The sequence below is a fragment of the Haliotis asinina genome, chromosome 7 (genome assembly GCF_037392515.1).
Source record: "Haliotis asinina isolate JCU_RB_2024 chromosome 7, JCU_Hal_asi_v2, whole genome shotgun sequence".
Lineage (NCBI taxonomy): Eukaryota > Metazoa > Mollusca > Gastropoda > Lepetellida > Haliotidae > Haliotis > Haliotis asinina.
This window is the reverse complement of record NC_090286.1, coordinates 56,113,550-56,140,525: the sequence shown is the minus strand read 5'-3', so window position 1 is coordinate 56,140,525 and position 26,976 is coordinate 56,113,550. Positions and strand designations below refer to the sequence as shown.

At 43.6% G+C, this 26,976-nt stretch overlaps 1 protein-coding gene across 2 annotated transcripts; it reads right to left on the bottom strand.

Annotated features, from left to right (window-relative positions):
* Positions 1-737: 737 nt before the first annotated feature.
* LOC137290505 (asparagine synthetase domain-containing protein 1-like) lies at positions 738-25,989 on the bottom strand. Of its 2 annotated transcripts, XM_067821485.1 has the most exons (14): positions 25,889-25,989; positions 24,131-24,331; positions 23,358-23,480; positions 22,219-22,338; positions 21,929-22,057; positions 5,436-6,070; positions 4,936-5,028; positions 4,565-4,676; positions 4,075-4,109; positions 3,350-3,494; positions 3,020-3,087; positions 2,488-2,571; positions 2,219-2,309; positions 738-1,403 (listed from the first exon to the last, which is right to left on the bottom strand). In XM_067821485.1, the coding sequence occupies exons 1-14, from the start codon at positions 25,934-25,936 to the stop codon at positions 1,143-1,145; spliced, it is 2,145 nt and encodes a 714-aa protein (XP_067677586.1). In that variant the 5' UTR covers positions 25,937-25,989; the 3' UTR covers positions 738-1,142. The 2 variants fall into 2 exon arrangements, with proteins under 2 accessions (XP_067677586.1, XP_067677587.1); XM_067821486.1 differs by lacking the exon at positions 21,929-22,057.
* Between the last annotated feature and the right edge of the window lie 987 nt (positions 25,990-26,976).

Sequence of the window (26,976 nt, the reverse complement as noted above, 5' to 3'; positions counted from 1 at the left end):
ACATCGAATGTTTACTTATACTAGCATCAAGTATTTGCTCTGGCTAACATCAGGGACATTGTAAATCTTTGGATGTAACTTCTCAAGGCAATAAAGAAATTCATTCATTCATATCTAGGAGCATTTATTGATGTCAGCTTTATTATTGTAATAAACTCAGATTTTCCCCCACAGGATTATTCACCTTCACATTGTATTGTCTCTGTTCACATCCGTTCTACCCTTGAAATGCAATGTCCAAAATGCAGTTTTCTCACCGAATAAGTGAGTGAGTGAGTGAGTGAGTGAGTTAATATTTAACATCACATTGACAATATTTCAGCCATATCGTGACAGGAACAAAACACCGAAATGGAATACATGTGTATTATAAAAACCTGTATATAAAGGACAGTAAAACAACTATAATATCACAGAAAAGAATGTAAAACTAGCAACTATACCTAAAACAATTTATCTATAGAGGACAATACAAACTTAATAAGTGAGTGCTGTCTTCATAGCAGAAACCAATATTACCGGGGTATATAGCAGTACCCCAGGTGGTGATGACAGGCAATGACCAAGATCATGTACACAATGATCACCCAATCCTCATTTCAGTAAGCCTGAGAGATTCTCCTGACCCAGAGACGCTACATTCAAGCATGATAGACACGCTATTCTGTTCCACTCATCATACTCAGGAACAGAAGGCTTCCCACAGCAGTTTCATAATGACCACAAATTTGGGTGAGTCTACTGTATTTTTTTATTAATTATCTAGACCAATGCATCATGTGTTCACTAAAATGGGAAGGGAAATGTTATAGATATTCTTTAAAACCTTTATATGACTGAGAATGAATGAGTGAGTGAGTTTAGTTTTAAGCCGCACTCAGCAATATTCCATCAATATGGCAGCAGTCCCTAAATAATCAAGTCTGTGACTGAACAGTCCAGTAATCAATAGCACGAGCATGGATCTGTGCAAATGGGAACAGACGACATGTGTCAACCAAGTCAGTGAGGCTGACCACCCGATCTCATTCGTCAGCTGTTACGACAAGTATGGGTTGCGGAAAACTTATTTTACCCCGGATCTTCATGGTTATGTCAACAAAACAGAAAAGATATATGTAAGTTACATAAGTAAAACATGTTCAGTGTTTGTCAGTCAACATCTGGGATTTAGCCATATCTCCAACGCAGTTTGAACCAATGGCATGATCAGCCTTGAGAGCATCCTTCAGTCTATCACAAACATCTGTGGCCTTCTCTTTGCTGTTCTCTAGTTTAGCTATCCTAGATCCGAACTGGATGGCTCGTTTTGGTAGTACTGATGTGGAGTATAGTCCGAGTCTGAGAGCCAGCAATCGAAGAAGCAGCTTCTCCCCAACACCACGGGGCAGGGACAGGTCAGCCTATGGATGCAGAACATGACAGTCAGTGGGTGGAGTAACACTGGGGCAGGGACAGGTCAGCCTATGGGTGCAGAACATGAGTCAGTGGGTGGAGTAACACTTGGGTGGGGACAGACTGGTCATGGGTGCAGAACATGACAGTCAGTGGGTGGAGTAACACTGGGGTGGGGATAGATTAGCCATGGGTGCAGAACATGACAGTCAGTGGGTGGAGTAACACTGGGGTGGGGATAGATTGGTCATGGGTGCAGAACATGACAGTCAGTGGGTGGAGTAACCATGGGGTGGGGACAGATTGGTCATGGGTGCAGAACATGACAGTCAGTGGGTGGAGTAACACTGGGGTGGGGATAGATTGGTCATGAGTGCAGAACATGACAGTCAGTGGGTGGAGTAACACTGGGGTGGGGATAGATTGGTCATGGGTGCAGAACATGACAGTCAGTGGGTGGAGTAACACTGGGGTGGGGATAGATTGGTCATGAGTGCAGAACATGACAGTCAGTGGGTGGAGTAACACTGGGGTGGGGATAGATTGGTCATGGGTGCAGAACATGACAGTCAGTGGGTGGAGTAACACTGGGGTGGGGATAGATTGGTCATGAGTACAGAACATGACAGTCAGTGGGTGGAGTAACACTGGGGTGGGGATAGATCAGCCAAGGGTGCAGAACACAAAGGTGACTGAGTGGAGTACCACTGTGAGTCACAAAGTTACTTAAACTTTAATATATAATCTGTGTGTGTTTGTCATTTAATGTGCATGGCTTTAGCTACATCTGGGACCACAAGCATCTGTTATTTGATGTGTTTACCTTCAAATGCATTGGAAGTCCAGCAAAGTACGCCACCACATCTTCGTCAAGAAACGGAAAGCGAGATTCTCTCCCATGGTCACCAATGATTCTGGATGTGTCAACAATAATTTAAACAGGATAAAATATTTGAAATAATGAAAAAGCTTCCATATTAAACTAATTTCATGAAACAAGTGAACAATTCTGGTATGTGACATGCAAGTGCTTACACGATGCCAAAATTTTTCCCTCAGTACAGAAGCCAGTCGAAGTCATTGCCACCTCACCTGTCATCCCTGCCCAGGTTTCGAGCCGAGATCCTCTTCATTTCCATGTCAACCTCATTGATAATTCCATGCCAACCGTGATCCCTAAAACAAGGAATCTTTGGTTGGAAAAGAAACACCAACATTCTACTTCTCTCTCTCTCTCTGTTAGTGTCTCGGGATCTGTGTATATTTGGGGGGTGGGGGTGTCTGTTAGTGTGTCAGCATCTGTGTGTATTTGGAGGGAGGGGTGGTCTGTTACTGTGTCAGTGTCTGTGTGTATTTGGGGGTGAGTGGGTGGTGGGGGGTGTCTGTTAGTGGGTCAGTGTCTGTGAGTATCTCTGAGTGTATTGGGGGCTGGGGGTGTCTGTTAGTGTGTCTGTGTGTGTATTTGGGGGGTGAGTGAGTGGTGGTGGGGTGTCTGTTAGTGTGTCAGTGTTTGTGTCTGTTAGTGGGACAGTATTTGTCTTTGTGGTTGTGTATGTGTCAGTGTCTGTGTGTGTGTGTCAGTGTCTGTGACTGCATGTTTGTTTCTTGGCACTGTGGAACCAACCTGAAGCGGACTCTGTGTCTGGAGTAGCCCACCAACTGTTCATCAGCTCCCATACCACAAAGGATGACCTGCAAGAGACTTGTCTCAATGTTTACTGCAGGACGACCTGCCACACCAGTTACCCAAGATATCCTTCAACACACAGTTCAAGACAGGGGCTTCTACAAAGGTTTTCAAAAATAAACCCAAGCAGGCAATAAATATGACAAAGTCATGCCATTTCCATACCATCTATAATGTATTAATAGCTACATGATAATGTCACAAATTACTAAATTTCAGCAGAGAACTACCATCATATAATCAGAAAATATACTTATAAATTATCACCTTGGCATCAGATCTGTATTCTTGACCTTCACAGTCACCATTTCCCAGAATGCCCTGCCCTCGAGCAGCAAACCACACTGCACAGCCGATACTGTCATCCAGCACTGACGTCAACGGGTACAGAAGATGACGGACATGTTGACTACTGGAATGTCAACCAACAATATAAAACATGTTTATTTATAACCATTATTAATGTAGCTTTCTACCACCAACTGACACACTGATGACCTCATGCACTCCTGAGATGCTGTCCCACTGACACATAACGCCACATTACCACCATGTAACACTAACCAGCTACAGCACCATTGTGACATGTCGTCATGACTGGTGGACTGCCAAGATATCTTGGCTATAGTGAGTGAGTGAGTTTACTTTCCTATCCAACTCACTCTCTCTTTGAAAGAAAATGTCAGTGACAGAAAAAAGATGTCATAGTGATAGTAAGCTGTCCAGAGAGGCTAGAAACTATATGACAGGTCATTTTCATAATTGACTGAAACCCTGAGTTTAAATTTATGCCACTTTAGCAATATTCCAGCAATATCATGGCATGTGGACACCAGAAATAGGCTTCACACACTGTACCCATGTGGGCAATCAAACCCAGGTCTTCAGGGTGATGAGTGATTGCTTTAACCACTAGGCTACCCCACCATTCCATCAGCTGTAAAGAACATGACAAAATTTACATGACAGATGATAAGTATAAATTTAATTACCGGAATGTCTGCAACTCAGACTGGGTAACATTCACCTGCAAGAACAATAACCAGTCTAGTCAGAACATGCTCGTTTTGTCTTGATGCTGCTAGGCGGTCAACCCATAATACATGAAGAACAAGGCAAACGCATTGAGGCTGTACACACAGATTGTGTTGTAGTTGACACAGCAGGATAAAGACATAGTACAAAGTTACAGTATTTGACTGATCTCATCAAAGAAGCATGTGTATATATTAGAATGAACAAAAGAGGCGTGTGATTTTTTCTTACAGGTGTATCTCTCCAATTAAACGACCTCTTAGCAGGAGGTATATCTTGATTTGCCATCAGTGATGATAAATTGATAAATTTGTTCATAAGCAGATCTTCTTAGGAGCATAAGTGATTCAAATAATATCAAGTAGATAAATTACCATGGTCTTAATGCTTCAACAAGCATATCTGCCTATGTTTCATGCAGTATCTACAAATACGCAGTCCTCTGACCTCTACAAAGTTCCACTTCCTGCTTGGGTTCAGTTCTGACAGAGCAACATATCCTGTTTGTCGATCTGGGACACCAAACCTGTCTAGGGGAACATCAGGCACTGGTCCGCATCTGAATCAAACAAAAACATACTCCAAAGACACCTTCACCTGAATGGCAAAACCCACTGAACATACAGTCTTTCTTTGGAAGAGTCAGAAACATATCGTTTTTAAGGCCATAGCTAGTCCCAAATCAAGGATGAGCATACTCATGTCATAAGCAATAAAACTGATATTCATAGATTATTATTAAATTATGAAATTCCACATTCTAAATGTAACCGAAACAAACTCATCCTTTTAGAGTAGAGCACAGTAGTCAAACTCACTTCTGTCTGCCCTTCTTGGAGGCAGGTGCCTGCTTGGGTACTTGCTCAAACGCTACGTTAATGAGGTCAATACTTTCATCAGGAGGTAAACACCTGGAATCAGACAACAGTGTATTCCAATAATAATTCCAGAATTATAAAACAAGAAATTCAAGTAACTCAGCAATTCAAGAGTTATGAAAATTAACAAAGTAACAAGATGTTTTTGTCAAAAGCTTTAAATGAAGTTCACACTGACATTGCATAAACATTAACCAGTAGGTTTTGAGGATGAAAATGAGTTCAGTAATATCACTAGACACTGTTCAGCTATGAGTGAATGAGTCAATAATTAACGTCACATCAGCGATGTTTCAGCCATATCGTGACGGGTTCAGCTATGAACATATTCAGAGGTGCCATGTACCAAGACAACAAATTTGTGTACATTGTATTCCTCACATGTCGGCAACAGCTGCTGTGTGCCAGGACAACATTTTTGTGTACATGTCGTTCCTCACCTGTCAGCCAGTGCTGCTAGCACTGTGGAATCTACTCCACCTGAAAACAAAATGGCCACTTTGGCTTTTTCCCTTGACATGTTTCCATCTTCATCCAGTCTTTGTCCATCAGCCTCTCCATCTCTCACTTCACCCAATTTCACCCTCATGACGCCCTGTTCAATGGCTTGTTTATTCCCATCTAATAAATCTGTCATACATCTAGCTCGGGGCAGGTTATACACTCGTTTTTCAACAGACTTGAGTAACACATCCATTAACTGTTCTACTGCTTTCTTCAAAACCTCGCTGTTGTCAAGAATATGCTCCATGTAGTCCTGGTAACAATGTTCCGAACTCTCCTCTAGGGGAGATAATTCATGCCCAGGGGGAGGTAACTCCATATTAAGAGTTGGCATCCATGAATGCAGGTGCAATTCAGAATCCAATTTTACATCAAAATATATAGGAAAAGGATACAGTTTTTCTGTGAAATTATCAGCAATAACTGGCTCCATAGTTCCGGGCCATGTCCCTCGTTTCCATGGAAACACTGTCAATAAGGGAATGGGAAAGGCATCATCTCCACCTGAACATGTTTTTGGTACTCTCAGGTCTAGGCAGTACACACCCAAAGATGGCATTTCCTGGTAGTGCTGTACAGATAAAAGCTCAAGTCAAATCACACATTTACAAACATTAGTAAGTGAGCAGAGTCCTGCAAACAACACTTGTATGACATTATGTCAAGTGAGAATGGATTGATTGTTTGCTGTTACAAACCACACTCAGCAGTATTCTAGCTATATGTAGGTGGTCTGCAAATAATCGCGTCTGGACCAGGTATACCAGAGATCAACAGCATGAGCATCGATCTATGCAACTGGAATATGATGTGTCAACCAAGTCAGAGAGCCTGACCACCAACTGCTGTTAGTCACGTCTTACAACAAGCATGGGTTACTGAAGACCAATTTTAACACATTTTCACATGTATCTTCAGGATGGAGGAAAAGTAGAGATGCAGAATAAGACATTGTAAAACCAACAAGCAGACAACCTAGGAATTTGGGATTTGACCCTACTGTCCTATGCTTCTGGCATACCTACCAAAATCTGCAAAGCTCATGGTATTGCAAAAGAGGAAGGGTCATTAGCATAATCACATGTGATATTTGCTGAATCTCCATCAAAATTTTTAGGAAATAGCATCTGAGGCTGGAAAGGACACACATTGTGTACAAACACAACTGCATCACCAGTCACAAACAATCGTGTGATTAATACATGTATCAGTAATGTGAATTATGTTGTATGGTACTGTAGAACGCAATATTGCTTTGTAAATAATCAGCTTTGGTTCAAGCACAGGCAAACTGTAGCGTAAATAAGGCTGCACAACAGAGAGAAAAATTACCACTGTTCCACTGAGCAAAAGTTGGCAACTTCCCTCGCTTCGAAAAATATTTTGATTATCAAAATTCATCGCCACCATCAAAGACAGAAATCTGTTGCCTCACAGGGTTGTGCTCTCAGATTTCCAACCCCATATTTGATAATTACTAATGGAAAAAACATTTGATTCAACATTTTAATCACCACTCAAGACATGTGAAACCGTTCTTCGCCTCAACCCTGCCAGCTGTCAATTGAACAGAGTAGTATAGGGAATGGGGGTTCTGGCTCACTTTCAAGAAATGTCTCTACAAAGCCTTATTTACTAAATAAGGCTTTGGTTGGACCATTAGATCTTGCTACTATTACCCCTACTATAAAAAAGTTGGCGGTAATTACTGTGCCTTGGTAGGAGGTAATACTGTGCCGTACGGTACGATCAATAATTCTTCTCTTACAAATCCCCTACCCGGCCCATCCCTCAAGTAGTATAAGTTAGGTTCGTCGGCTTTCATATCCACTTTATCTATGTTGTAAGTTTTGACTGACCATATAGGATCGGTGGCTCGCTTACGGCTATCGCCCCCTATGTTATGTTTATATCGATGAAACAGTTTAACGTGAACCGCCTATGATCTCTTTGGTGTTCGTAATAAAGGCTTGTTGGGCTTTTTGTATCCCCTGTTCTATGTACTTTTTTTTCTCATCCTCGCTGATAGCAGACTTACGAGACTTGGACCGAATATCTTGTTTCATTCCGTTATATTTTGTGAGTTCAGATAGGATTGAACGAAACTCCTCTTCTGAGATCTTACTGTCAGAGAGTGCCGTGGAAATTCGCTCACTCACTGTGTTCAGCTTTGCTTCGGCCAGAACCCTGATCTCGTCGTGTTTCAATGCCTTACGATTAAGTCTGCGTGATACTAACTTAAGAGCCAACCCTACCAACCCTGTCACCCCAGCCGTTATTTCAATACCTAGCACTATAGGTGCAGCCACGATGGTGGTTAACAACCCAACGCCTGCCGCCCCTAGTCCCATGCTGGTTGCCATAAGGGTAGTGTCAGCCCCATCCACGATATTGAAAGCTCTATTATATTTTTTACATAGTGCTTTCCGCGTGTCACGGTCTTGTTCTAGTTGACGTTTCACATCACATAACTGCCTCAAGCGAAACCCATCTACGGTTTCCAACGTCTTCGCTACTTCCTCTACGACTGGGTACAGACCCATCCTATAATATATATTTTGAAAGATATTTTAATTGGGTTTCAGTTAATTGTCTATTAATATATTTGAAGCCTACAAGATCTAGACCATCAATCAGGGTAATAGGTGAGAGGCTAATAGACTTTTCTGTTGTAATAAAAACCCCACTGAGGCTTATTAAGCGGTTTATAGGGGCCCCGTGGGTATCCTGTTGTATAACAATACGACAATATTGGCTTGTGTGTTCATCAAACCAGTGTATTGACACCCCGGGTAAAATTTGTTGTACTTTTGAGGTGTTTTCATTACCTAAATAGAAAAAGAAGACTTCTATGATGAGTGTGAAAGGGGAGGATATATCAAGATATACGTTATAATGATTATTGCGAAATGGTAATTTATTTTTTACTATAGTCCTTAACCTATTTTTCCCGGGGCCAGTAGTTATCATGATTAATGCCCTCTCCGGAATGAAATCCCCGACCCAACTACCGTTGTTCTTAATCTTAGAGATCACCCCATTTTCACCTATTGTGATATAAGGTGAGGCTGGTGTTAAGTTGATCAGCCATTTGGGTTCTTTAAAATCTGATAACGGCACCCGTTTGTACACGTTGTCTTTGAAGTGCAGGATGTATAATTCATCTTCCTCACCAGGCTGATCGAATCCCTCCGTATCTCCCAGGTCGTTAAGCGTAGTGTTGGGATGATGACTGGTCATTATTATACTATTATGATATAATTTCCAACTGGTTTTCTGATAATAATTCAGGGGTTAACTTAATACCCATGAAGTGTATGTTGTCAGGCAGGAATATATTGATTAATGATATCTTGTTTTCCACGATCACGTTGACCCCCTGCAGACTGGTCTTGGAGTCGACACCCACCCGCACGTAAACGTTGCAAACTTGAAACTGGTGTCGTTTCACCCACCCGAGTTTGATCCCCTTCACGATCTCGACATCATTCCCCGATGGTTCCCCTAGGTAGACTTTGATGAACAATGTTGAGTTTGCCGGTAGATCCTCTAGTATCTTGACCACGCCTTCGAATTCAGACACCAACTGCAATTTCACGTTTTGCATGGCCGGTTTACTCGATAGCATGTGGGCTGCTATAGTGTTGACTGGGCTGACGACTATACTACGTCTCTGAGTTGGGACGTAAGCCACGAGCAGGGTTCCATTGTTCACGACTTTGTTTAGGTGGTTGTCTTTGTTATCCGTGAACACGTAAGGGGAGACGAGTTTAATATTGAGAAACCATTTGTTATCGGGTAACAACACCCACTTGTCATCTTCGGTGAAGACGAGCATATATGGTTTGTTTTTGGCGACGGTAGTGCTCTCAACATCGTCTAAGTCGAACAGTTTACCTCCGAACGATGGGTATATTACCCAATTATTATCACCGGTGTTGACAAGGGAGTACTTAGTGTTTACTGTTGCTCTTGTGGTATCTATCATATCACTTAGGGTTCCACCGGAGGGGATTTCAACGCGTTTGTAAATGTTGTTTTTCAGTTGCAAGGCATACGATTTACCATCTACTCCGGGAGCGTCGAAACCGTGTGTGTCTCCGAGGTCGGAGATCCCGATATTGACGCATTTTTTCACTCCGGGCCCTTGTGCGCTGGTCATGTTACATGAAGTGTTAAGCTGAGGTATCCTATATTTACAGGATTATGATTTATATCTAACACCGATATTGTCAGCTCAGGTATGTTGCCCTGGGTTAATCTCTTATACTGCCGTGGTGAAAATGACTCGGTTCTACCGTCGTTGAATTTCTCAGTTTTCACCGGCACTGCTCTCAGTATAGTGGAAGGGTGGCCTCCTTGAATGTTATACGTTGTGCTCACCTGACCGAGATGAATGTATAGCTCTCGGTACGGTACTAGGTCGGGTAACTTCGTGCCTGTGACGGTTGTTGTTGGTTTTATCTCGTCAGGAGACATACCGAGCATCCTTGCTAATGGTCGGCCGAGCCTCAAAGGGTTTATTCCATTGTTGATTAACACCACTGTACCGTTTGAGTCGTTCATCTTGAGTTCGGCTCCCAGGGGTTTGAAGACCTCGTCGTTTAGAGAGCACACGCTGTAGTAGCCGTCAGTTATCTGGCTGCGAGTTCCACTGACGAACAGCTTATTGTTGCTGATATTAATGTTAGTCCATTGCGGTAGGTAGGTGATATCGCAGAGTGCGACTTCGAGTTGACCTGACGTGTTATCGATCGCGTGCGTCAGCTGAACGGCCTCACCGCTCGTTATTCCTGGAAGTGTTATGTACATATTATAATATATGAATTATAAATTATAATATGGATTTAGCACACTTGAAAATCGTGGTGAATGCAGATGGTACGGGGTTTAAAACAACCTTTATTGATATCTTTGAAAAGTATGTCGTGTCCGTTAATAACGCGCAGGCGGTGGTAAACTGGAATCAAAACCCAATGCAGTTTTGGCAGAACCAACTCAACTTTGCTGTGTGGTGTGCGACGACAGGGTCGGGTGTGAAACCAGACTACGGTATAGATGAACTGAGTAAGGCGGTTATTTTGTTTCATATTTATTATCAAACGAGACGAATATTGAAGGAAATAAGTGCTCCTCTTCCCCAAGATAAAGCGTGGAGTATGACGAATAACCCCTATGATAGACGCGCTTATGAACGTGTTTGTGGGGAGTTTGAGATTCCAACGAATAAAGACTTTCGCCTTCCTGGTGTGAACCATGGTCTCGGTATAGTTCTCGTGTACTTCTACAGGTCCGGAAAATATTATGCCGGTTCTAAAGATGGTTCATACAACCCAAACCGGCATACATTTACAGGCCCCACAACGAATGAAAAGATCCATGTCAGCTGTATAAAGCAAACCAGTCCTGATGCAGCCACAGCCTGGACTAAAATGATCTCAAAAACATCGAAAGGATTCACTCGTGCTGGTACAATACGCTTGAACGACTCGATTCGAACGTACGTGTGGGCGCTGTTGGGTGCGCAGTCGATGACGCGTTCTAACATCCTCGGTAAGGGAACTGCTTACGACGCTCAGACACAATTCGTTTCCAACGTTGAGGATGCTATCAATTCTCCAGTTGATCTCCCGAGGGCTATCGACCGTTACCAAAACGTGTTAGAATACGCCAGATCGAAAGTCAATTACGTGTTCGGCGTGGGGTTGTACATGGCCCCGAGTGATATGCAACTGAGAATAAAAAAAGTGGTGGGTTATAACAACAAAATAGTTATAGCCACGAAGGATCAAAAGTTGGGTATCAACTCCGATATTAACACCCCCTATATCCCACACATCCCACCACGTGAAAAGGGTATAGTGGCGCCACCTCCGGAGTCTAAAGTTCAACCAACACCACAGGAGGTGGCCCCTCATATGCAGGCCTCCTATCAGCAGCATATTGATAATAAAACAGCCTTAGTGGTTGGTGGGGTAACTTTGGGACTTATTTGGTTAAAGATTTCTTAGCCGCTACGTACACCAGACCCGCCACGGCGACGATGGCTGCCCACAGGTTTTGACTGAGCCACATGGCAGTTTTAGACAGAGCGCTCAACAACCACGAGACGATGCTACCCAGGATGCCGGGAAGGGCTTCGGCGGCTTTACCAGCCAGTTTAGCTAGGCCTTCCCCGAGTTTTTTTATCCAGTCTTTAACACCACCGCTGGGAGTTCCCCCGCCGGCAGGTGTGGGGGTTCCCCCTGTCAGTGACACCACCAGGGTTGATATAATGAAACCCAATGCAGTCAGAATGCTGGCGATGGTGATCCCTTGCTCCCGGAACAATATCCGAATCCTGTTGGCTAAAGTTGTATCCTCATTCAGTATTCTATCGATTGTTTCCCGAATACGACTGATCTGGGATCGAAGCTGTTCACGATTCGAGGAAGCGGCTTCCAATCGTGTACGTCTCTCGTCTTCTAAATCACGTATTCGTTCATTGATACGACGCTTCATATCATCGTTTTCAGTTTCGTTGAGTTTGGTTTTTTCCCTAGCGATGTGCTCGTCGATTTCGTTCAGTTTCCCCATGTTGTTCACGAGTTCTCCACGCACGCGTTTCACGGCTTCGTCTAAGCCGCGCAGTTCCCTTACCGGAAAGTCAAACCCCGGTAACGGTTTGTCCCAGTAGGTGCTCAACAGTTTTTCTATGCTGTCTGAGGCTTCTGTAGCACGCTGTGGTGTCATTTCATCTCTAGTGGTGAGGTGGGATCTGGTAGCTTGCAGATCTTCTTTAACGGCCTTAGGTATTGCACCACCGTAATCATTCATGTTTAGATTTTTACGGATAAATTCAACACCATAGCGGCTGGCTAGAGTTGACAAGGCCAGTGGTTTTTTAGTGATCTTGTTAAAGAGGTCAACCCCTGGGTCAGACTTAAGGCGTAGAACACCCTTTGTATCAATAAAAAAATCCTTATGGTATCGACCCTGTGGTTCAACGTAGTTTTTATCTCTTCTTAAACTTTCGAAATAATCATTTACCGTTGTTTCCAAGAGTTCTTGGTTCAATGGTGAACTAGTAAATGAGGTCTCCTGCTCATCATCGAATGCCTGGGCACTAGCGCCCGGCATCTCATCCATAGGTATGTCTTCATCCATTAGTATTAAAAATATATTTCTTTTATATAACAATGTACGGTAGAAAATTAGATCCTTTCAGAAAATTGAGAGAGCCATTAGGAGCCAGAGCCGTGCGACAGTCGGTGACCATCACCAACAATCCCAGCAAGATAGACCAGAACCAAACTCTGCTGGTTAGATTTCCAAACCTTGGTGAGAATGACCTCATTGTACCAGGCACTGTTCGACTGGCGTTCAATATCACGTTGACCTCCGACAACGACAAACGCGAGCTAGTGCGGAACGTGGGTCGAGCTATCATCAAGAAAACGACCGTCAAGATCAGCGGTAACGAGGTGCTGAGCATCGACGACAGCGACGTGTTTCACTGCTACAAGGATCTCTGGAAAAGCGATGGAGAACGAGTCAATGATGTGTACCAGGGTATCAGCAAATCAACCCGGGCGCGCATAGGGTATGTCTTCACGCAAGACCAACAAGACAAGCTATCGGCCGGTGAAAAGGCCATCGCTCTAGCATACGGGAATCGATTCTGCGTGCCGCTCGACTTCGAGTTGCTCACGGGACACGCGCCGTTTTACCAGGCCGCGCTGGGTGATAGGCTCGAATACGAGCTCACGTTTAACGACTATAGCAAAGTAGTGCGTACGCCGAACGGTGATGAGGCCAGTTATGCCATAGACAACATCTCTCTGGAGTTCGACATGGTCACTAGCCCGGAGCTGGCCAGGCAGGTTCGAAGTCAGTACTCTGGGAAGATGGCTATCCTATACGATCGCGTACTGAGACATAGATCAGTCGTGCGAGATAAGAGCGACACTGTGTGGAATATCAACCTGAACGTGCCGGCGAGATCGATGAAAGGTATCCTGGTCGTCCCCGTGGAGGATTACGAGCCATTCCAGAGGGACAGCGAGAAGTTTTTCAACCCCGAGATTGAAAAGGTGGAAGTGACCATCGAGGGCGTGCCCAACCAGCTGTTCAGTCATGGTATGAGACCACACCAGCAGTGGGATGAGATAAAAAAGCTACCAGTGGGGGATTACATAATAAAGGACCTGGACCTAAGCTCCGTGCAGATCGGTGAATACCTGACCACCAAGTACGCCCTATGGTTGGACATGCGATCCACGGATGATGATAAACTGCACGGTAGCGGGCGCCGTATAGATAACGGCAGCGAAGGGATAACCATCCAGATTACTAAGAAGGCTCAAACCGCTGGTAAGTTGAAATTATATCTGTACGTTATTATGGACGCGCAACTTAATATAGACAATGGGAGATTCGTGCAAGCCATCTACTAGTGGGGGAGACCCCCACACCCCCCAGGGGTACCCACAACTACCCACTGACCCACACTGCGCTATCATATGCGGGCAGACTGGCTGTGGGAAGACCGTTTTCGTGTTGGATATGTTGGAGGGTTACTACAAGGATGTGTTCGATAACATCGTTATCATGTGCCCTACTCTGGGCATGAATAAAACGTACGCGCGACCTTGGGTAATGACGGACCCTGACGTACACAAAATCGACCCTGGAACACGCCTGCAGGACTGGTTGAAAGCTCTTCACGAGAAATTTAAAGGGGAACCGACGCTGTTTATACTGGACGACTGCAGCGCTAATCGCGAGATAACAAAAAAGAGAGACATGCTATCGTACCTGGCCTTCTCCGGCCGGCATGCAAATCACAGCGTCTGGGTGCTAACGCAGAAGTTCAACTCGGTGTTGAAAGACCTCAGGGAGCAGACGCGATGGGTGGCCTTATTTCACTGCAAGGATAGGGATTCGTTTGAGGAGTGTTTGAGAGAGAACGATGTGATGAGTAAATTAGAACGGGAACGGGTGAAGAAACAGCTCGCTGAAACTAAACACGCTAAGCTCGTTCTAAAGACCGACCAACCAGTAGCATATATAGTATGCTAAGCAAAGCTAAGCAAAGCTAAGCAAAGCTAAGCAAAGCTAAGCAAAGCTAAGCATATAGCTATGATATTTGAAGTATTTGTCGTGTGCAACTTAACTTTCATTTCTCTGTGTTTTGTCTGCATCGGGTATTATATAGTTAAAACTAAATCTTACTTGTTATATTATAAGATGGAGTGTGAGGAATTGCTCGAACAATTGTCGTTGGAGGGTTCCCCCACGCCGCCCGCAGGCCCCACTGATGACAAGCGAGAGAAACTGGTGGCGTTGGCTGTTGGCGGCAAAGCCAAACATTACTTTGGAGACTACACTCCGGATAAAATTAACAAAATGTCAGCCGAAGAAATCGATAAGCTGTACGCTAGATACGAGTCCCGGCTCGGAGCAGAAATGACAAAAACAATAGGATCGGCTATGACCCAGATATACACCGGTATTGTATCACAATTCCTTCCCATTCCACCAGAGCGCCGACTTTACCTGTGGGAAGACCTCGAGAAAGACCCTTTTATCGAACACGCCGTGAGCTCTATCAGCTGCGGGCTGTACCACAAATATGGTATGTTGTTGGCTCCAGTGACGGCGGCGATTATCACGGCAAAACATTGTCAATTTGAGAGAAAGAATAATAATAATAGTATAGATGGATGCTGCACAGGAAACCCCAGTGAGTCCCGAGGTGACGGAACCAGTGAGTCCCGAGGTGACGGTGGAGACCACTTCAACAGTAACCAGACAGAAGAATCCTAAGAGAGTAGCTGCCGGTAAAAAACGGTGGTGTAACCAACATAAAGTGACCAACCCAACCCGACTGTTGTTGGCTGTAGGTGTAACTGCTGCCTTGGCTATCTCGTGGTTATATACACGTGAGGGAAACCCTCACCGTGAGGTGGTACCTGAGGTGGTAACCCCCACTGTTGGGGGTGTGGGGGGTACCCCCACCGTCGACCCGCATATCATGTTATAATTTTAATATTTTTATATCATATACATAATGTCTGAGGGGAAAACGTTCGTCAACGACGCATACCACGCCACAGTGGTCGCTAGTCTAGCCGTAGGGTACGCTCGGTTGACTAAAATGGTGCTTAAACAACCAACTATCAAGCTAGATTTCAACCTGCAGGATATGGGTATGCTCATAATGAACCTTGGTATGGCGATGGCCACAAAAGACATCCTAGTAAAACAAGGGATCATACCTGATAATATAATGAAATAAATATAGGGATGGCCACGATAGCTATGATGGTCGGTGGGGCGTTAGTGAATGCCCTGGCATTTTCCGGGAGTAATTACCTCTTCTCGAAACTACGAGATGATCACGCGGCTGAAATACAGGAAGAAAGGAAGCGACACGATCTCGCTACTGAGAAATTACAAAGAGCACAGGCCGAGTACGCTAAAAAACGCCTCCAGAGGATCGATTTTATTAACGAACAACTCACGCGTGAAAACCATGCCGTTCAAACATTCAACGATGTTGATGAAGCAATGAAAGAATACTATCTACTAACTGGTAAACAATTGGAACCGCTCAATAAACCCACACTCGCTCAGTACTACACACCATCCAAGGGACAAATGAATCGTGAACTGGGCTTCATAGTGTTGGGTATAGCAGCTACTGCGTTGGTTGCGAAGCAATTAAACTAAAATACCTATATAAGTAAACATGAGACCCGCTCCATACCGATGCGAATATATACTTATGGGGAAGACCGAGGCCTGTGGTAGGAAATGCAGGAATCAGGGGTTCTGTTGTTTCCATATGGGAAGTCCTAACTACACGTGTTCTGTGTGTGGTATCGGGGTTAAAGGGCACTACTGTTTATGTAAAGCTCACGGAGCGAACGTAGTCAGACATCAACTCATATACGAGAATAAAAAAGGCTACATAAAAGAACGTAGGCGACTGCTCAAGATAGCCACTTAAGAGTTACCTCCCCTTACTGTGAACCAATTAGAGATTATACACACCTACGTATAGCTATGTCTGCGGAAAGTGTGATTAAAAACATATTCAAATATGAACTGGCTTTATGGGGAAGCTTCAGATTTAAGATAATATTGGACGTGGTATGGATTAAAGAGGGTTTTAAGTATACTCACCCCTTCGAATGGGAGCGGGATATCGCGACTCAATACCATATAGAACGTTTTTCAAGTCTAAGTGAATACTATAACCAAGGCGAGTGCTGGATTGAAACAGCCACACTATATATTTTACCAGGTACGTGGGACGATTTGACAGAATTACTAGAATTGGACCCGGCTGCCCGAGTTTGGCCTCTTCTGGATTGAAATATTTTTTAATAAGGTTACTGTGAACCAATTAGACATTAGTTCTCTTAGGTGTAAACACGATGTCTACTGTAAGCGAGCTCAAGAGGGTCGCAAAACAGAGAGGTGTTATCGGGTATTCTAGAATGCGGAAGTCAGCATTGTTGAGATTACTAGGTTTAGAAGCCCCTCCTACGGTAAAACAATTAAAAGCTCAAGCGAAACAGCTTGGGCACACGGGTTATTCAAACCTGGGGAGAGCCGGGTTAACCGCATTGTTATCACATGCCCCCGTAGCAAAACCTCCCACTGTAAAACAACTGAAAGCTGAGGCACACGATTTGGGTTTAGGCGGGTATTCCCGTATGAGAAAACCACAGCTTGTAGAATTATTACGACAGAATAGAGCTATTGACCTACAGTTCGTGCGCACTGAGCGCGCTGTAGGTAACTATTTGAGAGGTTGGCGCATGCACGTTGATAGAAACATAGACATTACAGATATCAAGCCTCTGATAGCTGATAAGGTCAACCAGGAACTAAATAACCTAGGAAGTATCAAGTTTCAGATCACAGTGAAAATGTCGCTCGATAAGCAGGTTGGGAGTACCACTGAGTATGTTCAGCCTTACTTCCGAGGTCAACAAGAGGTCGTCACACATGCAGAGACCATTGACGCATCAATCGATACAAGTTTTCAGCAGATACGAGAATACCTAGAACGCTACACACACTTGGGGTCCGGGTGGGCTGTAGATAAAATCGATAATGTCTATCTAGACATAGCTAACTACGTGCCGTTCAGAGGCGGGTCATACCTAGCCTTGCCTCCCTACTATAGGAACAAACATGCCATAGTAAACGTTAAGAATAGAGGAAACGATTGCCTTAGGTTAGCTATCAGGTCAGCCTTATTTCCAGCTGGCAAGAATTCAGATAGGCTTTCTAGCTATCCCCAAGATGATGGGCTTAATTGGGATGGTATAGATGAACCCACCCCAATATCCCAGATCACTAAAGTAGAAAAACAGAACAATCTGGCTATAAATGTCTTTGGGCACGAAGGCAACACAACAATAGTACACAGGGTCAGCCCGGTGAAGGATCGTCAAGTTATCAATATATTCATGATCCAGCGAGGTGAAAAGTATCACTACACATGGATAAAACATCTCAGCCGGTTGTTGCACGACCAATCGGCACACAGAGAAAAGACCCACTTCTGTGAACGATGCCTACACGGTTTCAGTCGAGCTGATTTATTAGAATCCAACCGGGATGATTGTCAAGGTGTGGGGCAGACGGCCATACGAGTCGACATGCCTAAGGAAGGTGAAAATATCCTAAAATTCAGTAACCACAAGAACCAAATGTCTGTACCTTATATTATATACGCCGACTTCGAAGCCTTAGTTGTGGGTGGGGATTCCCCCACACCCCCTAGTGGGGGTAGCTTCACCCACAAGACACAAGAGCATAAAGCCTGTTCGTTTGGATACATTGTCGTCCGTTGTGACGGGGAAACGAAAGCTCCGGTAGTGTATAGGGGGCCTGACGCGGCTGAAAGGTTTCTAAAGTGTTTGCAGGAGGAAGAAAAAATTATTAGGAATGCATTGTATAGAATCGCTCCCATGCGTATGACCCGAGCCGACAGGCTAGCTCACGCTAGTAGCACTAACTGTCACGTGTGTGAATCACCACTTAACGGTGATTCGGTGAGAGATCACTGTCACATAACTGGTAAGTATAGAGGCGCCGCTCACAACGCGTGCAACCTCAAGCTTAAAATCAACCCTAAGACAATAAACATCCCCGTTGTCTTTCACAACTTGAGAGGGTACGACTCACACTTGATCATGCAGGCCATCGCGAAAATCGATGGTAATATAACGTGCATCCCCAACAACATGGAGAGATACATCTCCTTCAGCTTAAACGGACTTAGGTTCATTGACTCGTTTCAGTTCCTCCTGTCGTCACTCGACAGTCTGGTCAAGGCCAACAATACCTTCCCTATCACCGATCGATACACAGACGCCGAGACTAGACCCCTGCTTATGAGGAAGGGTGTGTACCCCTATGAGTACATAGATAGTTGGGCCAAGTTCACCGAGACCAGACTACCCCCTATTGACTGCTTTTATAGCAAGCTGAATGAGGCGTCCGTCTCACGAGATGATTACTCGCACGCGACTAACGTATGGAATAAACTGGGTTGTAAGAACCTGGGTGATTATCACGACCTGTACTTGAGGACAGATGTACTGCTGTTAGCCGACGTGTTTGAAACGTTTCGGCGGACCTGTTTAAAGCAGTATAAACTCGACCCCGCATGGTATTACACCAGCCCAGGTCTGTCGTGGGACGCCTTGCTTAAAAAGACCGGAGTTAATTTGGAATTGCTCACAGATTACGACATGCACCTATTCATTGAGAAAGGCTTGCGAGGTGGGATTTCCATGGCATCCAAACGATACGCGAAAGCAAATAATCAATACGTGAAAGGTTACGATCCTAACAAACCAACCAATCACATTCTATACCTCGACGCAAACAACCTGTACGGCTGGGCCATGAGTCAGTATCTACCTACAGGGGGATTCGAATGGGTACCCCACGTTGATGTTATGGGGGTTGCACCAGATTCGAACAAAGGGTATATCCTCGAAGTTGACTTAGAGTATCCCAAGGAATTACACACATCGCACAACAGCTATCCCCTTGCACCCGAACGTATGAGGGTTAACACAGACTGGATGTCTGAGTACCAACATAACTTGTCAGGTGGTCGTGTGACAGACGTTGAAAAACTCGTGCCTAACTTAATGAATAAGACCAAGTACATCGTTCACTATCGCAACCTACAGCTGTACCTGTCGTTGGGTATGAGGCTGACCAAAATACACAGGGTGCTCATGTTCGACCAGAGCCCATGGATGGAGCCCTACATCAGAATGAACACAGACCTACGAAAAAAAGCCACCAGTGATTTTGAGAAAAATCTCTACAAGCTCATGAACAACTCGGTGTTTGGTAAGACTATGGAGAACCTGAGGAAACGCGTGACCGTGAAGCTGGTTAGATCTAGTGAGGAAGACAAGCTCAGGAAATTGATAGCCAATCCGGCATTCAACCGTAGTAAGATATTCACAGACAACCTGGTTGCCCTACACATGAAGAAAAGCCACATAAAATTCAACCGGCCTGTTTACGTGGGGATGAGCATCCTCGATTTATCCAAACACCTGATGTACGACTTTTACTACAACGAGCTCAAGAAACAGTACGGCGACAGGTGTGAAGTGCTGTACACTGACACGGATTCCCTGCTGATGGAGATTCGAACCGAGGACGTGTACGAGGACATGAAGAAACACCTCGATTTATACGACACCAGCGACTACCCTAAGACCCATACCCTACACAGTACGGTAAATAAAAAGGTCCTAGGTAAGATGAAGGACGAGTGTGCTGGCACGCCCATAGCCGAGTACATAGGTTTGAGACCTAAGATGTACTCCATACTGAAAGCCGACAATAGTGAGATCCGGAAGGCTAAGGGGGTTAAGAAGTATGTGGTGAAACAACACATCAAACACGCCAGATTCAAGGAAGCCCTGTTCAAGACCCGTACCTTTAGACATAAAATGAACACACTTAGAAGTGATGGACATAAGATATACGGACTGACTATAAACAAGACGTCCCTGTCGCCTATGGACACGAAACGTTGGATAGCTATTGATGGTATAAACACATACGCGTATGGACATGAAAAAATTTGAGGCTATTTACTACAGCCCGCGTGGGTACTGGAAAGGAGCTAGCGCAGTAGATAAGCTAGCTAAACTAGCGCGAGTACCCCCGGAGGAAGCCAAAGCGTGGCTTGAAAAACAAGCCCTGTGGCAGATCTATTTGCCGGCACCACGCTACGTGCCTAGAAGGAGGTTCGGTATTAACATACCTAATAGCGTTCACCAGGCAGACCTACTGTTCCTACCCCACGACAAGAGGTACAAGTATGCCTTAACCGTAGTGGACGTAGCCAGTCGTTACAAGGAAGCCGAACCCTTGACCACGAAAGATTCGGCCCAGGTAGCCAGAGGATTAGAACGCATATACAAACGCAGTCCGCTGACGTGGCCAACAGAGCTGCAAGTTGACCCCGGACGGGAGTTCATGGGTGCCGTGTCACAACTGCTAGCCAAACACGATACAAAGGTCAGGCGTGGCACGGCCGGAGCCCATCGCAGCCAAGCCATAGTTGAGAGATTTAATAGGACTTTGGCTGAGCGCTTGTTGGCTTGTGATGGCCACCCCTGGAAAACGATCGACTGAATGGGTCACGAGGTTACCCAAGGTGGTGTCGGCAATCAACCATGAAGTCACCCGTCTCACCGGTAAGAAACCGGCAGACGCTATCAAACTAAAATCAATAGTTGCAGAGTCGGCCGCTCCATTGTGTGGGAAGGAGAAACAGATACCAGATAGGGCCTTAGTGAGGTATCTATACCAGCCGGGGGAACACGAGGGCGATAGCCGTAAGCGAGCCACCGATCCTATATGGTCAGTCAAAACTTACAACATAGATAAAGTGGATATGAAAGCCGACGAACCTAACTTGTACTACTTGAGGGATGGGCCGGGTAGGGGTTTTGTAAGAGAAGAATTATTGATCGTACCGTACGGCACAGTATTACCTCCTACCAAGGCACAGTAATTACCGCCAACTTTTTTGTAGTAGGGGTAATAGTACTAAATAAGGCTTTGTAGAGACATTTCTTGAAAGTGAGCCAGAACCCCCATTCCCTATACTACTAACAGAGTGAAGGAACAAGAATAAGCAGAAATTAAAAAGAAATACCATATTACTTCAACAAGTATATGTAAATTTAACATCCCTGTCCCTTCACTCCTTTGAACCAGAAGCCAGCAGGGGTAATGAAGGTGAATAATGATTTGACAAGCCACGAATGGTGCTCAAAATGTTGAATTAAATATACTTTCCAGGGTAATTATTAATCATGAGGCTGTGAAGCAATGGGTATCTATCTTTGACAGTGGCAATATCTTATCTTGATACAAATACCTTTCTATAACCAAAGCGAGGCCAGTACTTTGCCAAACTTTGCTTGCACACAGGAAAACTAGTCATTTCCTCTTTGTTGCGCAGCATTATTTGCACTACAGTTTGCCTGTGGTTCAAGCAAGCCAGCATCTGGAAGCAAGTGCAACAATTAGCCAAGTCACAACAACTGGAACAGTTGTGGTCTGTTAGATTAGCAGTAAATTTACTTCATGTAAAAGATAATCAATATGACCAACAAGCATTGCTAGCAGAGTACACATTGTCATGTTTGAAGTAGATTTATCACTCACATGAGGCCGAATCTGTACGGATGACAAAACAAACACATCATTGTCACTGTCAGGGAGATGCCACAACAGACTCCGACGTCCAAACACATCACGCCCAAACCACAGCTTGCTCTCAGAGGCCTACATACAAGATCAACATGTAGTCAACACAGCTGTTTCACACATAACATTTACAGCTCCAGGATGCTACTGACTTATTCATATTGTGATTTACAACTTATGTTTACAGACTTACATCATGAATTATCGTGACATGGATGGAAAAAAGTTTTAATTTACTGTTGTCAAATATTGCAAAAGTATAAACTAACATCCAACCTGGAATTTTGTACTGACATTTCATGTAAATTTAGTGCAGAATATCAACATCTGAGTAGGTCGAGATTAACCTCTCATATCGTAACACACTGATAAGGTCTAGATTAATCTCTGATATCGTAACACACTGATAAGCTCGAGATCAACCCCTGATAATGTAACAGTGTGCACAGGTCTAGATTAATGCCTAATAATGTAACATTAAGCAGGCCTATAAACCCCTAATGTGGTAACAGTGGACAGGTGTAGATTAACCCCTGAAGATGTAACAGTGAGCAGGTGTAGATTAACCCCTAATATTGTAACAGACTGAACAAGTCTGATATTAACCCTGACACTTTAAGAATAAACATGTTTAGATTACCCCTGATATTGTATCACACTGAGCAAGTCTACATGAAACTCCTGATATTGCAACAGTTAGCAGGTCGCAATTAAACCCTGATACTGCAACAGTTAGCAGGTCACGATTAACCCCTGATATTGCAACAGTGAGGTTTTCATTAAGTCCTGATACATTAACAGTGAGAAGATCTAGATTAACCCATGATATTGTAACAGTGAGCAGGCATAGATTAACCCCTAATATTGTAACAGACCGAACAGGTGTAGATACTGAACTTGATATTTTAACAGTAAACAGGTTTAGATTAACCCTTGATATTGTAACAGTGAACAGGTCAAGATTAACCCCTGATACTGTAATAGTAAGCAGGACTAGATTTACGTCTGATATTGTATCTGTGAGCAGCTCAAGGTTAACCACAGATATTGCAACTCAGTGAGGTGTAGATTAACCCTGATATTGTAACTCTTCTAACCTGCCAGAAGATGAAGGACCAGGGCCCCTGGAGGCCAGCCATCAGGGTCAGGATGTCCTTGGCATCAGCAGACCGGGTCAGGTGATCAAACAAAGCATGGGTATCATTCTCCTCCTCCCCCATCTGCGTGAGAGATTGAGTGCATGAGTGAGCCAACATGCCTCAACCACACATAGCAACAAGAATAAATAGTTTCTGCAGCATTGCATTCAAACTTTATGATGTTATCCTTCATTGTGTGCAATTCGGAAATCCAAATATACTTGTTGCATACAAAATTAGATAATACATGTAGAAATGGTGACCATAGCGTCATTTCATTGAGCAGGCTAAGACTGCCATGTTTAAAACTGGACTGTGTGAATGCCTGAATGGGATACTTAATAGCTGGAATCATTTTGAAATGTTACAGTAACAGGGACCTTGTTGTTTCAGGAAATGTTCAAAACGTTAATTAGTACGACACCAGGTGAATCAACACTGTCACTGTAGCCATATACAAAACATTGAACAAGTATTTCAACAGACATTGGGGAAACCTAGTGGTTAAAGAGTTCACTTGTCATGCCGAAGGTCTGGGTGTGATTCCCCATATTGGTACAAGATGTGAAGCAATATTTCTGTTGTTACCCCCTCGTGATATTGCTGGAATATTGCCAAAAAAGGAATAAAACTAAACTCACTCAGTATTTCAATCTCCACTTCGATTTCAGTGTCAATCACTAACTGGGTAAACAAATTATATAGTAACTCTATAAACAAATGTTACTTACTTCCATTCCTCCAAAGACCTCTCCATTCCAAAGGAAGGTGTTGCCTGTGTCATCTGTGACTGGTTGAGGTGTAGCACTTCCCCGCAGGTGAAGGACAAAACCACCAAACACAAGGGATTGGTCACTGGAAACACTGACAACATGGCTACCTCTGTAGTCAGGGCCACGATTCTGTATACAGGAGTTTTCTGTGATACATTTCTGTCATAGAAGAAGTAAGATATGAATATTCTGTCTGTCTCACTGTCTCTGAATCAGAATGTTCTCATCATCAAGCCCTTACAGTAATGCTACAATCTACATGGGACATGTCAGTAATTAAGGCTCAAATGCAAAACACAAAGATCATTTCTTTTGACTGATCTGGTCCTGGGTTTTAGCGTCACACATTTGAAATCCAGCTGGCAATGCTGTTATTCTATCAGGTCTTTTCACATGTTGCCATGGTCACCAGTTGATAAGTCACTGTGAGGTAGACTCTCTAAAATCTGTAATACAGTGAGGCTCGTATAACACAATGTTGTTTTTCTCACAAATGAACAACCTCAACTAATCAACAGCTTCACATACTCTTGTCATGACAAAATGTTCAGATAACATTCTCTAAGCACAAGATCATACAGATCATCTTCACATATAAATACTAGCAGTCTTTTTACTTCCATTCAAAGAGCCCATTTCTGGTGTCCTCCACCATGACACTGCCTAAATGTTGCTAAACGGGCATAAAACCAAACTCACTGCACTGAAACTTTGCTCCAGGGACGTATTGAATGCTAACTCATGGACTTACAGAAATTCTATCCTTTAAATTAAAGAGGCAAGCTACCATACAAAGGACGCATGTCTGCTAGAGGGACAATGTGTTCTTTATTATATTTTTCATCAATTATCATATAAGCTTTTATTTATTACCTTAGAATTTCTATATCGATAAGTATGAATTTTAATCGCAACCTCTACAAACAAAATGCAAATAGATATTATTTTAGATTGGTGAAAATTGCTGATTCAAATATAATCTTCTTAGTGTTCCAAATAGATATGTAGTTCAGCCATCTAACTTCCAAACGCCTAGTTTCAAAATAAGTCTGTATGGAAATACTATATGGGAGGGCATGAGATGATGACAACACTCAACACAGAAAGGAGAGCTTGGTAAGAATGGTAATAAATATTCCTGTCACTCAAATCTCTATCTGGTGGTTATAGAATGTGAACTTTTATTGATACCGTCTGCATCACATGTTACCAGTGGTATGTCCTGTAGGCACTGTAGCAAAAGTGAGTGAGTGAGTGAGTGAGTGAGTGAGTGAGTGAGTGAGTGAGTGAGTGAGTGAGTGAGTGAGTGAGTGAGTGAGTGAGCGAGCGAGCGAGCGAGCAAGTTGAGTTTTACACCGCAATCAGCCATATTCCAGGTATATGGCGGTGGTCTGTAAATAATCGAGTCTGGACCAGACAATCCAGTGATCAACAACATGAGCATCGATCTGCGCAGTTGGGAACCGATGACATGTGTCAACCAAGTCAGCGAGGCTTCCCACCTGATCCCACCCGACAAGCATAGTCGCCTTTCATGGCAAGTATGGGTTGCTGAAGGCCTGTTCTACCCCGGGACCTTCACGGGTTGTAGCAAAACATCATAGACTCTTGAGTCAGCCGATGTGATGGCGCTTATAATTAATTAACAACTTTGCCTGAAATCCATAAAATACTTCTATCATACTGGCAATAATCATAAAATTATTCAAATCTTACTAAAGTGGTTTCGTTCCCTTTTTGAAACACACAACATATTCCACACATGCTGTACGACACAAACACAATAATAGAGTTCTCTCCCTGGAAGAATATCAAAGGGGAGTAACCTGTAGCATGGTTTGATTTGTACTAGTTATTTCACAACTGACTTTGGGTGATTACAACTGGATATATCGTTAGGGATTATGGCCATTTACGCCAAACTCATTCATCATTAATCGTTTAACATCGTGTCAAGCATTATCATGCAATCGCACTTCTCAAGAGCTAGATACCAATAGTACAAGTGTTAGCTATTTTGTTGGGGAAAAATCCACTGCAAGAAAGAAGTTGTATATCCATAAAGGTCGTCATCCTCATCATATCAACTTCCAAAATGCCACTTAAAGTAAAAAGTCCTATCTGTACTTAGTCTAAATCACTCTTACTTCTTTCCATTATGATTTTTATGGAGGAACATGTGAATGACCCCCCACCCCTTGCATGTCATGTACAAAATCAGTGACTATCCCCAAGTAAGATTTATGGGAGTCAACATATTTATTGTGAATGACGCGACTTTAAAGAGTGTATGCTTTCTCCTTCACCAGGTGAATGGTAGAGCGTATCAGGGTATACATGTTACCGTCAGATTGTGAAATCAGTCGTGAACGGCTAAAAAGGACCGTAGCACAAAAGGGCCCAAATTTAAAAAGTCAAAAGGGCCGAAGGAAAGTCTAAACGATGAAAGGAAAGTCAAAAGGGACATAAATTTAAGCCCAAAGGAAAAGGGAAATGGGTAAGAAATTAATTACACGTTGTTGCAATAGTTCTAATCCTAAACAACAGAGAGTCTCTCGGTATTGTTTATTTAAAACATCTCAGAGTGTGCCAGTGTGGTTTATTAACATTATTACTACATATTGATACAAATATAATAAAACATATATAATGTATACTAGTTAGTACGTCCTTATTTCAATTTGATCTATAACCTTTTGGGCTTTCCTTTTACCCTTTCTGAATTTCTTTGTCTCTTTTGACTTTTTCAATTTTTGGCCCTTTTGACTACAACCCATTTTCATAAAGGTGTACACGGGGATGAA